Source organism: Lissotriton helveticus, chromosome 6 (genome assembly GCF_964261635.1).
Source record: "Lissotriton helveticus chromosome 6, aLisHel1.1, whole genome shotgun sequence".
Classification (NCBI taxonomy): domain Eukaryota; kingdom Metazoa; phylum Chordata; class Amphibia; order Caudata; family Salamandridae; genus Lissotriton; species Lissotriton helveticus.
In genome coordinates, this window is record NC_136067.1 from 195336359 (window position 1) to 195352070 (window position 15712).

General features: G+C 46.9%; 1 protein-coding gene across 1 annotated transcript in view; it reads left to right on the forward strand.

Annotated features, from left to right (window-relative positions):
- Positions 1 to 15712, forward strand: part of LOC144761281 (cysteine-rich venom protein-like) — a 207386-nt gene that overhangs the window by 94791 nt on the left and 96883 nt on the right. Inside the window, exon 4 of the mRNA XM_078646728.1 lies at positions 8834 to 8979. Within this exon, the coding sequence (XP_078502854.1) occupies positions 8834 to 8979 (146 nt within the window). The remainder of the gene's footprint in view (positions 1 to 8833; positions 8980 to 15712) is intronic.

The following is a 15712-nucleotide window of genomic DNA, read 5'->3' on the forward strand; positions in this document are numbered from 1 at the left end:
GATTGAGAGGAGTGTAGGAGGTTGTTCTTCTCTAAGTGTTCCATCAGTTGAATATTGGCCACTTTCTCCGCCACTTTGGCTAGGTATGGTAGTGAGGAAATCGGTCTTAAGTTTTCAAGTACCTCATGGCTTATATTGGGTTTCTTTTTTATTGGAAGAACTACAGTTTTTTTCCAATCTTCAGGGAGTGTTTCGGAGGCATAAGAGACCTGAAATACATGCCTGAAGTAAGGTTCCAGCACCGTGAGGCTCTCTCCCAACACCCTAGGTGGTGCCGGGTCCTGAGGGGAGCCAGATTTAATACCCTGACAGATGCTGCTAAGTGTCTCTGGAGGGGGAACCGAAAAAGCCTTCAGACAGTACTCCACATTACTTGCCCCCGCAATCTCCTCAAAGTCAAGTCCACGTTCCGTGGTACCAGAGAAGGTCGCATAAATATCACTGACCTTCCCTGCAAAATAGTCAGCTACTCTGTTACACTCTTCTATCGAGTCATTGGCTGGGGTATTAGCGTTTGCTACTACTGAGATCTCCTTAAAGATTTTAAAAAGTTCTCTCGAGGAGTTTTCTGCCTCCCCGATACGATTTTTATAGTGCCTGGCCTTAGTTCCTCGCAACATAGTTTGATACTTTCTCTGAGCTACCTTATAAGTTAACTTACTTTGAGGGCCGAAGTCCACCCGCCATCTACGCTCAAGTCTTTTACATTCCGATTTAGCAGCCTGCAGCTCAGGATTAAACCAAGGAGCTGACTTTTTTCCTCTGCTCCCTACCTTGGATAAGCATATCGGGGCCGTTGTATCTAGGGCATTTAAAATACGCCTCTCTGGTTTACTATTTGCGCTTTCACAGTCAGCGCCTCCCGGAGGACCCCCTTTCTGTAATAATTTATTGAAAGTGTCTTGTGAGACGTCTTTGCATTTGCGTCGTGGATAGCTCTTGTTATTCCCCCTATGAGTATCTGTAGCTGGAGTGTATAATTTAAGAGGGATTAAAAAATGATCCGACCAAGGTACAGGTAAGGGAGTATCCACCCTCACTCCGTCCCAGCTTCCAAATACAGGATCTAGTAAGTGTCCATGCTTATGGGTCGGGGTAAAGTTTTTTAATTCTAATTGCAAGGCCTGCAATTCTTTCCTTATGTCTATAGCCTCTTTAGCTAGTTCATCTTCGAGATGAGTATTAAGGTCTCCTAACACCAGGAGTCTACTCTTTCTTATGGCTAAGTGAGCAACAGCCTCCACTAGACTAGTCTTAAAATCTTTAAGCCTTTCTGGGGGTCTATAAAAGAGGATCCCCGACACAGAGTGTTGAGGTCCAAGTTTTAACGTGAATTGTCCGGCCTCACAGCTATCTATTTGTAGGGGAACTAAAGTGCAATCAAGCGGAGCCTTAAAAGCAATGGCAATCCCTCCACCCCTTCCCTCGCTCCTGTCTAATCTGGCCAGTGAGTAACATGACGGGATAGCTTCTATTATGTCAGGATCAGAGTGTTCCCCTAGCCAGGTCTCCGTTAGGAAGAGAACATCCATCTTCTCATCCAGAAGGAGATCCCAAATCTGATTACTGTGCTTGCTTAATGATCTACAATTCAGCAAGCCTCCTTGAATCCACCCACTGTCTGTCCCATTTTCCGGTTCTCTCTGGCTTTTAAACGAGCACAGTGCGCAGTTTCGGAGTGTTAGTGCCTCCATTGAGTGCCAGCAAGGTCCCGCCTTAGATGGACATAGATCTAACAGTTCTTGTCTCCCATATTGTATGTGGGTTGGCCTAGCTCGCACAGGGGTCATAGCCCCGGGCCCTGTCCGGCCGCGGACGGGCGCAGACGGGCCTAACTTTGGCGCAACTTCGGCGCGCCTCCGTCGCGTCCGCTGCGTGGCCGCTGTCCCATACACATATGTAGGGGAGAGGGGAGGGGCAGCTAGAGCGCTGACCTGACAACAATGAGCCCGGAAGTGCTGGGCTCCTCCTCACCCTCCGCATGAAACGCCCAGAATGGACGCGGCGGACCGGGGCGGGAGTACAGTAAGTGAGTGACCCCCCGAGCTATTGAATCAGCCCAGAAGTAAAGTGCACGCAGTTTTAAAAACAAATATACAAATTACACTATGTTTTTTAAAAATAGCAGGACGATCGCTATTGCCTTAAAACGCTCTGACTCAGCGCCCACAGTGCAATACTTGCATCACACAGCACACAAGCGGATAGAGTCAGCCACTGCCACCGGCTTACTCGTCTCCACCGCGCGACTGCGTTCCTCCCCACTTTTTATCAGGATCATGTACAGCGCAGCTAGAGCACTGACCTGACAACAATGAGCCCGGAAGTGCTGGGCCCCTCCTCACCCTCCGCATCAAACGCCCAGAATGGACGCGGCGGACCGGGGCGGGAGTACAGTAAGTGAGTGACCCCCCGAGCAATTGAATCAGCCCAGAAGTAAAGTGCATGCAGTTTTAAAAACAAATATACAAATTACACTATGTTTTTTAAAAATAGCAGGACGATCGCTATTGCCTTAAAACGCTCTGACTCAGCGCCCACAGTGCAATACTTGCATCACACAGCACACAAACGGATAGAGTCAGCCACTGCCACCGGCTTACTCGTCTCCACCGCGCGACTGCGTTCCTCCCCACTTTTTATCAGGATCATGTACAGCGCAGCTAGAGCGCTAACCTGACAACAATGAGCCCGGAAGTGCTGGGCTCCTCCTCACCCTCCGCATCAAACGCCCAGAATGGACGCGGCGGACCGGGGCGGGAGTACAGTAAGTGAGTGACCCCCCGAGCTATTGAATCAGCCCAGAAGTAAAGTGTACGCAGTTTTAAAAACAAATATACAAATGACACTATGTTTTTTAAAAATAGCAGGACGATCGCTATTGCCTTAAAACGCTCTGACTCAGCGCCCACAGTGCAATACTTGCATCACACAGCACACAAGCGGATAGAGTCAGCCACTGCCACCGGCTTACTCATCTCCAAATGCGTATTCATTCATTCATCAGTACCGCCCTCAGGACGGTAGCAGAGGACCCTGGCAAGAAAGAGAGAAAGTTCATCTGCACCACACAGACTTTTTTATGTTTCCATTTTGAGGATATCGGATCCTTCCCTTGGGCAAAATTCACATTCAGCATTTACATGAAATATAGGTGTTGTTTAGTAGGCACAGCTGATGTTACATCTATTTATATGTGCCTAATGGTAAATAAGTGGTCAACTGGAAGGCTGACCAGGGCTCTCTGTTGATTTTTTCCTTTTTTTTGTTTCTTGCATTCCATATCATGCAATAATTTCAGAAACCCCCCAAAATGACATTTAGTTTTTCAAGTGCTCCCTTTACCCTTGCAATAAAGCCTTTCTGGCATTCTCTTTTGTCAATTTGTGACTGCTCCAGAAATCCCCCTTGCAATAAAGCCTTTCTGGTGTTCTCTTTTATACATATGAGGCTTCTCCGGAAACCAGTCACTTTCAGTGGCTTTATACGGTTTGGACAAAAATGTCCCTTCATTAGTACCAGATTCACAACCAAACACAGTAATAAGCAAATGGCAGATAACCAGTCAAACTTTGCAAAAGGACAAACAGGAACTCCTGATCTGACGTTTTAGAAGCGTTTGATCCATTTTAGGTAGAAACTCTAGCTGATATGAACCTACATTTGTCCTCACCACAAAAAATAAACATGATACCCCAGGGTTGACATATTATTATTAATGTTGCCAATTATTTAAACTTGAATTTTGAGAAATCCCCACAGTAATGGGAGGTGATTTTTCCTTGTGACCTGGAACATTAAAACAAATAAAGATATCCTGGAAAAAAGGCATCGGTCTTTCAATCTGTCTCGTTTTGTTTTGATCTTTGTTTCTCAAGATTTCTTATTGAAATTATACAAAAAATTGTGACGCGGTTGGCCCTAATCACAATCAACCTCTTTATCACGACCGGTTTTTTCTGGGGTTTTTTGGTATTAGGACTCTTTTCACTGTTAATCAGTGCTAAAGTGCTTGCGGTCACTGCCTTAAACATGGTACAAATGCCTCACCACAGACTGTCGTATTTAATTCATTTACAAGTCCCTAGTATATGGTACTGCATTTAATCTGGTCATGTAAATTAAATGCTACTAGTGGGCCTGTAGCACTCACAGTGCCACCCACCTAAGTAGTACTTTAAAATTGCCATTGCAGCCCGTAGTGCAGTTTTACAATTGCCAGTTTGACCTGGCAAAATAATACATTTGCCGGGCCTAAACCTTACTTTTAATGCATATATGTTACTGTAAAGCAGGCCATAAAAAGCCCACAGGGCAGCACGCATTGCATTTAAAAAGTAGGACAAGTGTTTTTAACTTTAACATGTCCTGGCAGTGAAAATATCCTACATTATTATTTCATTACTGTAAGGCCTATCTCTCCCATTGTATAACATTGGGTTACCTTATTACATTTCAAAAGATCTATATTTTGATTGGGAGCAAGTAGAAATGTTATGTCATATTTGGACTCCAACAGAAATTTAAAATACTCTTTAATGGTAAAATTGGATTTTAAGGTACAATTTGGAAGCTGCGTCTTTGAGAGAGTGGACATTTTCTTGCCCTAACCATTAGGTGTCTACTGCCAGTGATCTGGGTCACCTGACTATGAATAGCTTAGCTGTTGGGTCTTGTGTATTCCTCCCAGACTGTGAGACAAAGGGGGACCAAGTGTTATCAGGATGAGCCATACTGCCAGGATGCTTGGGAGCAGAGAATGTTCATCCAATGTTTACATTTCAAAGGGCTTGCCTGTAGAACACATAAAGGAACTTGACACCAGTCTTTTGTAATCTTAGACTTCTTGTAGACTTGGCAGTGAGATGGGATGCCTCAATTTTAGTATACTTCAATTTAAGTTGCGTGTCAGCAGTGTATTAATACATTTTGATTGGATTCTACTGCTCATATCACAGTAAGTATATTAAAAAAACTCTGGAATTTGCTAAAAAACATCAAACTTAAAATAAAGTTAGGATTACGAAGTAAAACAAAAAAATCCTGAAATTGGCAAATGCATTCTACAACCAATTAAATTGAGACTAAACAATTATAAAAACTTACTACATAACAAACCCCAACATTGAGGGAGATATTTATCATAGGATTTGAGTTACCCTTGTTAGACTTGCCATCCTTAGGGTGGTCTCCCACTGGGCTTTTTGCATTTGTCCTCAACGTGTTGCTGATTCTTTTTGTTGGGCTTATGACTCTCAGCACTTTACTACTCCTAACCAGTTCTAAAGTGCACAGGCTTTTCCCGTAAACATGATGCCATTGGTGTATACCTGATTGGTCCATTTGTTGTACTGGTAAGTTTCTTGTAAAGTGGCATACCATATGTCCAGGGCCTGTACTGAAAATGCTACTAGTGGACTGCAACACTGATTGTATCACCCACAGAAGTAGCTTTCCAAACCTGACTCAGGCCTGCCACTACAGTGCCTCTGTGTGCAGTCTACTGCCACTTTGGCTTGGCATTCAAAACTACTTGCCAATTGTTAAACTCCCCTTTATTTACATATGTCAACCCTAAGGTAGTCCCTAAATAACCCTAAGGGCAGAGAGGTATTTAAGTAAAAGGTATGTTTTGCATGTCCCAGTAGTGACCAACAGCCTATTTCATTTTTCACTGCTGCGAGGCCTACCCCTCTCATAGGCTAGCACTGGAAATTAGTTAATACATGTATGGAATGGTAATGATGAATCCTCCTTACTGGTGAGGTTTGTTTTAGAAATGCCACTTGTTGTAGAAAGTGGGTATTTCTTTGCACTCACTGCTCTATGTGCCTGACAACCTGGCTGCAATACATTTTTGGGGTTGGTGAGAGCTACACTTTGTGCATTCCCTCTAGATAGCCACAAACACAAGACGGTGCTCATCTGCACTATGAGGACTCATCTGAATTCATCTGTACTCTGATGGGTCTTCCTGGGCAGAGAGGAATGGGAGGCACTCAGTGGTGGCTGGAACAGATTGGAGGTGGGGTGGGTGGTAGGGGAGCTGGGAGCAAAAAATAACAAAGCGTACCTCCTTACCCCCTTGCCACATCTCGCCCCTCTCTCCATCATTGTCGCTGAACAGAGCACCCAGGAAGCACCCAGCGTTGTGATTGGTGATTGGTGAACACCCAGGATCCCCTGAGCCAATCACAGTGCTGCAATGCAGCATTGTGATTGGTCTGAGCGCCATAGTTGGGCGCTCAGTCAGGGAATGGGGTCCTGGGCATGTTTTCCATCCAGGCTGAAATGCAGCCTGGGTGGAGACAAAAGCAAAGTGCACATGGATGTTTGGCTGGCCCTACAGGGCGGGCCACACATTCTTGCACACTTACGGAAGTGCAAACTACTCCTCCCCTCCCCAGCTCTGTCAGCAGAGCAGCCCTACCTTGCCGCCCACAAAGCTCCTGCACCAAGGAAAACGTAAAATGATAATAACTGAGAGTTATTATAATTTCATTTTTCTTTTAGTGACACTGCTTAAAAGCAGTGGGGCACTTCAATAGGTAGTGACCTGTCCACACACAAAGCATTGATTTACCCACCACAGATAGCCTGGCAGACAGGACTGGGTAGAAAGGGGTTGTTGTGCACTTCAGAGAGCTACTTTCAAGTCACCCCATACATCAAAGGGACTTTTGAGTATGAGTACTAGGTCCCTGACCCCCTGAAGTCAGACACTTATGGGTCATAAACTGAACCTGCTGTGCTGCTTCAAGGACTTAACTGTACTGCTTTTATGGAAGGACTGCTTTTCTGTTTGTTGCCCTGCTGCCTAGTGCTCCCTCACTCTGCTGAAGGACAGCTGGACTCTGCCTTTTCTCCAAGTTATCTTCAAGAGCTTTCTGGCTTGCCTCCTGTTGTCTGTAGTCTCATGGAGAGTAAAGACTTCATATAATTCTGCTGGTAATGCTGGACTTTGCTTTCAATGAGTCCTACTCTTGCCTGAGGTGCCCTCTCCAAGTTCTGGACCTCAGAAGTGGGCACTGCGCCGCTCAGAACCAATGCAACACCTTTCAACTCAGGGGTTATTCGACAACAGTGGTTCTCCAGCCTGCATGGCCCAATGAGGACACTCTGTGTGATTCAACACTGCTGCTTTGCTTTCACTCCAGTGAAGCTTGATGACGATGCAGAGACTCAACTGCAAGGAAAAGATCAAACATCGTGCACTAAGTGTTGACTCTTTGTTCCATCCAAGTTTCTTTCTCAGAGGGCCCTGTGTGGGTCTTGTAACTGGCCTGCCCTCCATTACCCTTGGCCTGAACTTTGGATTTGCATTGGTCCCTTGCGACCTCAAGTAACCTTTCAAAAAATAGAGACTTCTAAGCACTATATTTGCATTTAATCTTTAAAAAGTAATACCTTGACTTTCTACTGATTGGATTGTTGTTGTTTTGGTTTCATTTTGCTCAGATAAATATTCTCTATTTTTCTAGACCTGTGTGGAGTCTTTTTGAAGTGCATTCATTGTGTTACTGTATGTGTGTTGCAGAAATACTTTACACATTGCCTCTTTGGATAAGCTTGACTGCTCTGTGCTAACCTACCAGCTGGTGATTTTTAGTGTGTATCTAGCTTACCCTGACTAGAGGGGTGGTTCCTGCCTGGACTGGGTGCATACCTCAGCCAACCAGGAATATGAGTTCTAATACCGTGCACACGCAAGGCCTACAATTAGATTTATTAAGCCATGCAAGGTCACCCTGCATGGCTTAGTGAATCTAGTGTAAAGCAAGGCAGCTCAAGTCTCTGCCTTGTGTTATACTGCATGGGTGGAGTGTGGGAATTCCCCCATATCCAGCCATGTTTTCTGATGAATACCAGATTTACCAAGAGTGGTAGATCTGGAAATTCATCAGAATTGTACGACTCCCCACCAGAGGCATAACAAAGAGAAACATCTTTATTTCTCCTCATCGTTTCTTCTTTCTAAGTGTGCTGCATTCTGCAACATACTTAGAAAGAAGAAACGATGAGGAGAAATAAAGATGTTTCTCTTTGTTATGCATCTGGTGGGGAGTCGTACACTTCTGATGAATTACAAATCTACCACTAAGTGTGCTGCATTCTGCAACATACTTAGAAAGAGGAAAATGCCTCTGAGGATATTTTTGTGCAGGAAGGTGCACCTTCCTGAACAACAACAATCCTGCCTACTACGCAGGCTCCCTTGCATCATCATGTGAGTGTGCCTGTGCTGGTACTAGGCAGCACATTGTGTGCCAGTGTTAGGAAATTATAGGAATGTGCCATATAATGTTAAGTAGGACACAGAACAGCTCAGCAAGGTGACTTGTTGCACTGCGCTACGTGATTAGTTAATACATTTGCCCCGGAGTGTCCATCAGGTAATGTTGAGCAGCATGAAAAATTATTCACTGTGTTGTGTGAAGTACTTGAAAAGGTGCATCATTAGATTTACTAGGAGTCATATTCTTATGATGTTAATTAGGGGAGATTGCACTAAATCTATCTGCTGCACTAAGACTGCAGAGAATCCGAAGTTGGGGGGAAAACTCTGACATAAAGAGGTAGGACAGCTCTATCTTTGTATGTGTTCTCTGCCCCGACTGCAGAGTCTCTGCAGCTGTAAAGGTACTCTTAAATGGTCATTTGTGAGTAGCGAAAAAAACATAAAGTGTGAATCAGGACCAGGCAGTCATACGGATGGTACTCTTATAATTGCTTCGTGAATTGCAGAAAAACATCAACTTACAAATCAAGCACAAGGTGTACTGTATCCAACTTGGATTGTCAGCTCAGTAATGTGTAGCTCATTTTATTTCAGGTTATCCCTCTGGTGAAAATATATTATTGTCTCCATATTGCCTGTCATGGACGAATGCAGTTAAACTTTGGGAAAGTGAGTCTCAAGTTTTTACATTCGGTCATGGTCCAAAGGCTAGAGGACTTGTAGTTGGGCATTACACTCAGGTAAAAACAATTAGATGAGACCATATTCATTGTCTTATTTGTTTGCTAATGAGGTATTTTGTCCATGATCAGTGATATTATTGTTTGAATTCTCATCAACTTCCCTGAAGAGTCGCTATAGTGCCCTCTACTCTTCTCATCGTACACTTTCATCCTCCACCTTTATGCTAATTATATATTATTTTCATTTCTCTCTTTTACAGCTCATTGCCACATTTAGGGGCTTATTATGATGGTGGGGGTATCTTTGAGGTGTTTGGGACCGGCGATCTGTCATGCGGCGGTCTCACCACTGCAATAACAATGTGCCCGCCATACTGGTGAGCGCATCCAGGGTATTTGACATTGTGGATGGTGCTGCTGGCTGCAGTACCGTACGCAATGTCAAAATCTAATGCTGTGCATTTCCCTGCACTATGTGGCAGGCACCGCGGGGTGCCTGCCACGCAGTGCAGGGAAATGCAGGGGGGTATCATGGGTACCTCCAGTGGAGCAACACCTCTCCCCAAGACAAGGGGGCCCGCAACGGACCTGCAAACCTAATCCTCGCCAGCCTTTCCATGGTGGTGGCTGGCTGATGCCCGCATTGTAATCTGGCGGGCGGCTAGGCACCGCCACAATTTCCCCGGTCCTGTCCACTCCGCCAGGCAATCCTAAAGACCGCCTGTGGTGGAAGCGTGGCGGGTGGTCTTTGTGCCCGTCACGCTTGTGGAATGATCCCAGCCGCCATCTTAATGCGGCAAGGAGAAATGCGGCTGGCGGTGGTGGGCTTTCCGCCATCCTAATGACCCCTTATATCTCAAAGGCCTCTTTCATACAAGATATCGGATGCCTTTAGTTTCATTAAAAAAATAAATCATTATTCTACCTCCTTTACCCATCAATCCTGAATCTTTCTCTCACCTTTCATGAGTACTGTTTCAAACAAAAACACTCCAGCACCACTTCTTTGCTTAGCTACTTCACTTAGACTTTGGGTAATGAAAATCAGAACTATATTCATCTACCTCTAATTCCCTAACTCCAGGTCTATTTCACAAATTCTAATGAGCATTCTTGGCTACTAAGATTGCTTATTTGTGGGTCTCCCAAAGTATGCCCTCGCCCTCGCCCAATGCCCTCGTCACTTGACAAAGAGATCAATATTTCTTCCATATTTCTGGCCACCAGAACTCCTCATTCAACTGACAAGAGAGCGTTCAGCTTTCCACCAGCAGCAATGCTTGAAGCATGATATTTGTCATAGTTTTGAAGGTGATTCATGGACATTACTTCACTACCTGGTTGGAACTCTCTCTGACATTCCTGACCAATGCTGTCTCTACCTAGCTTTTGTGTGGAAAAGTGATAAGAGATTTGTGAGATTAAGTTATCATGTAAAATTTCAGAATACCTTTGGTGAGCAGTAGCGTAGCGAGACACTTTGCTCCGTGGGGTGATCCCTGCCTTTGCCACCCGGCTGCCACATGGAAGAGCGTGGAGGCGGGGTGCTGGTGTGTCAATTCTTGTACTTGTCGCCCTGCCGCAGCGGGGGAGGTCGCAGCCCCAAAACTCATGCTCCCCCTTTGCTGCGCCACTGTTGGTGAGACATAATGAACATTCTACAGGGGTGTCAGAAGAGGCTCCAGGATGCAAGCTGCTAGATGGTAATATCCCCTACATGGTAAACTGAGATGCACCTCTGCACTTGGGGCTGGTGTCTACATGACAGCTTGTTTTCTGGCGGTGATGAATATTACCTGGCGCATGCATTTCTTGGTGGAGGATCTGATGGTCTGCTGAGCACTTAGACACCTTTCTGACTCTCAGAGACGTTAGGAGAGAGACTCTCCATTTGGAGAAGCTCTCAATGTTTCTGGCATGAGGAGACCCTAACTGCCAGAGGGAGTGATGCAAGAAGCCGGCTCATGTCAGTTTCCTGCATGCCGAGCAGGCAACGAAGCCCTTGTCGGATCTACGGCGGCTTTCTTCACCACCCCTGAACTTTATCTCTACTGATGAGGGATATAAATCCCGAAACCCGGGCCATGTCTCGGGTCTAGAGATTACTGAACTTTCTAGAGCTGAATTGCACCAACCAAGGTGATACACTTTGAACTTTCCGGTTTCCTGTGCTACCCGCACTACTAATCCCAGAATGCTGAGGGGCGATCCGGTGGAGAGGCCAGCAGTGTCGCGCCCATCTTTGCTTTTTAGTTTCCCAGTGTACTACACATTGTAAACAGCAGCATTGTGTCATCTACATTCATGCCATGAGCTGAAAGACTGGTGCTGCTGCCAGATGTTGGGAAAACAGAAACTGTCATTACCACCAATGCGTAAACACTGACCCAGGCTAGGTGGCTACTATTGCTGAAGATGCACACCCACTGGAACATCTGGTCGGTTACTGTAAATGCAAAGTCCGAGGAACCTTCTGCATCTTGCTTGGGAGAATGTAACTGCTGAAGATGACTGGCTGCCATGCAGGCCTGCAATTTGATCCCCTACTAGTTGCACCTTTGTCCATTGAGGTGGCAGCTAAGGTCCAGAATCAGCACAGCTGCTGCTGCAAGAGCAGGTTCAGAGAGTCCACCTGCCAGCTAAACAGCAGCCACACCTTCTTTAAGCAGATAAAACTTGACTAGCCAAGAAAAGACTGAAAGTCTGAGAAATACATTTGTCATAAGAACCGTAGACTTTGCAATGGAACTTTAATGGCATGACCTATTCAATCAATCTATCAATCAATTAGGGGGTTTATAAGCGTGCTATTCACCTGTGAGGTCTTAAGGTGCTGGAGGGGGGCAGCTCTGGATCAGTCGAAGAGCCAGGTCTTGAGGTCCTTCCTGAACGTGTGAAGGGTTGGGGAGCAACTGATGTTCACCGGGAGCTCATTCCAGGTCTTGGCCGCGATGTAGGAAAAGGTTCTCCTGCCTGTTCTGTTCTTGCGGATGCGGGCGACCTCTGCCAGGGCATGGTTGACAGAGCGGAGGTTCCTCTTGGGTACGTGAAAGAATACTCTCTCGTTGAGTTATTTGAGTTCAATGTTGTTAAGGGATTGGTAGGAGTGGGTGAGGAGTTTGAAGGTGACCCTCTTCTCTATGGGGAGCCAGTGGAGGTCTCGTAGGTGTTGGGTCATGTGTTTGTGATTAGGTGTCCCAAGGACGAGACTGACTGTGACATTCTGGATGGTCTGGAGCCTGTGTAGGAGAGTCCTGTTGATTCTGGCATATAGGGCGTTGCCGTAGTCCAGTCTGCTGGTTATGAGCGTGTGGGTGACAGTCCTTCTGCATTCGGAGGGGATGAAGATGAAGGTCTTGCGGAGGATGCGCCTGCAGTTGAAGCAAGTGGAAGCAACAGCATTGATCTGGCGGTTCATGGAGAGGGAGGAGTTGAGGAAGATACTTAGGTTTTGTGTGTGGTCTGTAGGGGTGGGTGGGTTCCCAAGCATGGAAGGTCACCAGGTATTGTTGCAGGTGGAGGTTAGGGTCTGAGGATGAGGACCTCGGTCTTCTCTGAGTCTCCGAACCCACTGATACCTACTGCGAGTACCCCTTCTCTGAGTTTAGTTTCAGACAGCTGTCTTTCTTCCAGGCTGCCACGTTCTTCATTCCTTCCTGGAAGCATAGTCCGGTGTCATCGGGATTCTTCATGAATGAGAGGATAAGCTAGATGTCATCGGCGTAGGACATGATGCTGAGCCCATGCTGTCTGACGATGGTGGTGAGGGGGGCCATATAGATGCTGAAGAGCGTGGTGCTTAGCGATGATCCTTGGGGTACTCGCAGTACGTATCAGTGGGTTCGGAGATGAAGGGGGGAGTCTGATCCTCTGGGTTCTGCCAGAGAGCAAGGATTGGATCCAGTCGAGGGCGGCTCCTTGTATCCCTGCGTTGTCAAGTCTGCTTGCGAGGGTGCAATGTGAGAAGGTGTCGAAGGCTGCAGAGATGTCTAGAAGGATGAGGGCTGCAGTGTGCCCCTGGTCAAGAAGCATGCGGATGTCGTCGGTGGCGGTGAGGAGGGCGGTCTTGGTGGTGTGGTTGCAGCAGAATCCAGACTGAGAAGAGTCTAGCATGGAGTTCTCTTCGATGAAGGTGGTCAGCTGGGCGTTTAAGAGTCTCTGAGTGTCTTTGGCTGTGAAGGGGAGGAGAGAGATGGGCCGTAGTTTTTCAGGTCTGTTGGGTCGGCTGTTGGTTTTTTGAGGAGTGGTTTAACCTCTGCCCGTTTCCAGTTGTCTGGGAAGAGGCTGGACATGAAGGAGAAGTTGATGGTGCGTCCTAGTTTGGGTTCAGTGGCGGTCCTGTGGAATATATGTGGAGGGCAGGGGTCCGTTGGGGCTCCTGAGGGGTTTTCTTCATGATCGCGGAGTTGTGTTTGACGGTAGCGATGAAATTCCATGGCTGCGGGGTTGGTGTCGGTAGTGGATCTGGGGCGGTCTTGGAGGAGGGTGGTGTTGAAGTGGTCCTCTGTGACCTTGTTCCAGTTCTTTCATCGCCGGCGCTGGTGCAGAGGTGGTGTTGAAGGTGAACTGGATGCAGTGGTGGTCTGTCCAGAGGGCCTAAGTGGTGTGGCTGAAGTAGATGTTCGTCCCTCCCACGAAGATAGGGTTGAGGGTGTTTCCAGCTCTGTGAGTGGGCATGTTGACCAGCTGCTTCAGTCCGAGGTTGTTGAGGTTGTTGAGGAGAGTGGTGGAGTCGGGGTCGCTGCAGTTGTCAAGGTGGAAGTACAGGTCCCCGAGTAGAATGTAGTCCATGGAGGTGATGGCGGGGGGCGGTGAGCTCAGCGATAGTAGAAGTGGTCTGTAGATGTGGGTGTTGAGTAGCGTGGTCCTGGTGCTGGTCTGGATCTGGAAGTGGAGGTGTTCTGTTTTGGAGTGGGGGTCACTCGTGCTGGGTGTAGGGAGTCGGAGGGGAGTGTTGTGTGCGATAGCCAGTCCTCTTGGTTGGTGGAGGTGGTCCTTTCTTTGGATCTTGTAGCCGTCGGGGATGGCTGTGGCGATGTCAGGGTCGGAGGTGGCATAGGTCCAGGTTTCCATGATGAAGGCGACATCGGGTGTGAGGGTTTTAATCAGTTTCCAGATCTCTTGTTGGTGTAGGGAGCGTACGTTGAGGAGGATGCATGTCAGGGTTTCTGCGGTGCTTGCCTCAGGCGGGCGTTCGGCGGTTGTGGGGGTTTTGTCGACGGTGAAGGATCTGCGGCAGGGTCGGCATGAGAACTGTCCGTGGGTGGTGTTCGGCGAGGATCTTCCGCAGGCTTTGTTTCTTCTGGCATTGAGTGTGTGGAGTGTGGTGGAATCGTAGCGGTGGGGTCCAGGAGAACCAGGGTTCTTGGAGCTGGTCGCGGTCAGGTCGTGGATTGGTGCAGACGGGCTTGCCTTTGGAGTGCCTTCGGCACAACAGCCGCACGACCGTGCAGCGGTTGCCATTATGTAGGTGAGGGGGGTGGGCCCAGAGGCAGGGAGGTGGGAGCGGGGTTGAGTAGGGGGCGGGGCCGCAGGGGCAGCAGCGGCGGGAAAGAGTGATCAGAAAAACACAGTGGGGAAAACAAAGTCAAACAAGGAAATAGTAATCACAAAAAGCAACAATGCAGTATTTAAATGTGAAGATTAAATAAACGGCAGGCAAGTGGAGAACAACCTGTGGCACAGGGTCGGGCAGCAGTCGAGAACCCTGCTTTTCGAAGGGCTCTGTACTGGAGCGGAGTGGCTGATAGGCGGAGCTGCTGCTGGGGAGAGTGCTGCCTGGACCAGAGGTCAAGGCATTACCCTTGACCTCTGGTTAAAGTGATCTATACTTTAGATAGTGGGGTTAACTAGAATTAACATCATCAGTGCCTGATCAATGCATATGTTTATAGTGCCTATGAAGGACAATACAAATTGGAACTCCCAGAGAAGGGAGAGTGTATGTAGGAGTGCAGCACTCCACTGAGATTGGTAGATGAGATCATCGCCCTGTAACTGCTTCCATATTTCAACTGTGTAGCATTTCATTTTGCTGTAAGATTAAAGTACTTTATTTTTTACTGATATAAGTACTGGTCTGTTGTTTGACTGTTGAATTTTGAGTTCTTGTTCCCTACACTTCCTACCTGGGAAGCCTTTGACTTTGCCTCTCTACCCTGAGAGACAAGTTCAGTAGCACGTCTGTAGGGCAGTTTGCTGAGCCATAGCTGGATGGATCCAAGACCGCCAATGGTAAACAACCAAAACCCCTATGTACCCTGTGGCCCACACAAACGAGATCTGACACAGGCCAAAAGAGTTTTTCCAACGGTAGGTGAGATCAGACGAGCACTGGATAACTGATCTTAAGTTTGTGGAGAAGGATCAATTGATCCTAGATTGTCTTCTGTATTATGTCAAGTCAAGTTAAGATTGGTGTTGACGTTGAATCCTAAAGATGTAATACTTTTTGCAAGTAATGGCCAAAAAACACCCATGTTAATTTCCTTTAGCTGTTCCACAACCTGATGTTGCCAACCATTGCTAGAGATTAGTACCATTGTTTGTGACCAAAAAATGGTCAGATCTAGCTTGGTATTGGTCTCTTTTCAATTATAAATTGTTGCTAAGGTGTAGTGGGCAGAAGAGAGTCTATTTGGATTGACATTGAAATGTCCAAAACATTACTCCATCCAAGGCAGGACAAACTCCACTTCCAGGATGGTAAGGTAGAGCATTCATGCCAACAGAAGTGATTCAGGTGGGAGACTCCTGAATTTTAAAATCAAACTCTGCTTTATTTTAGTGA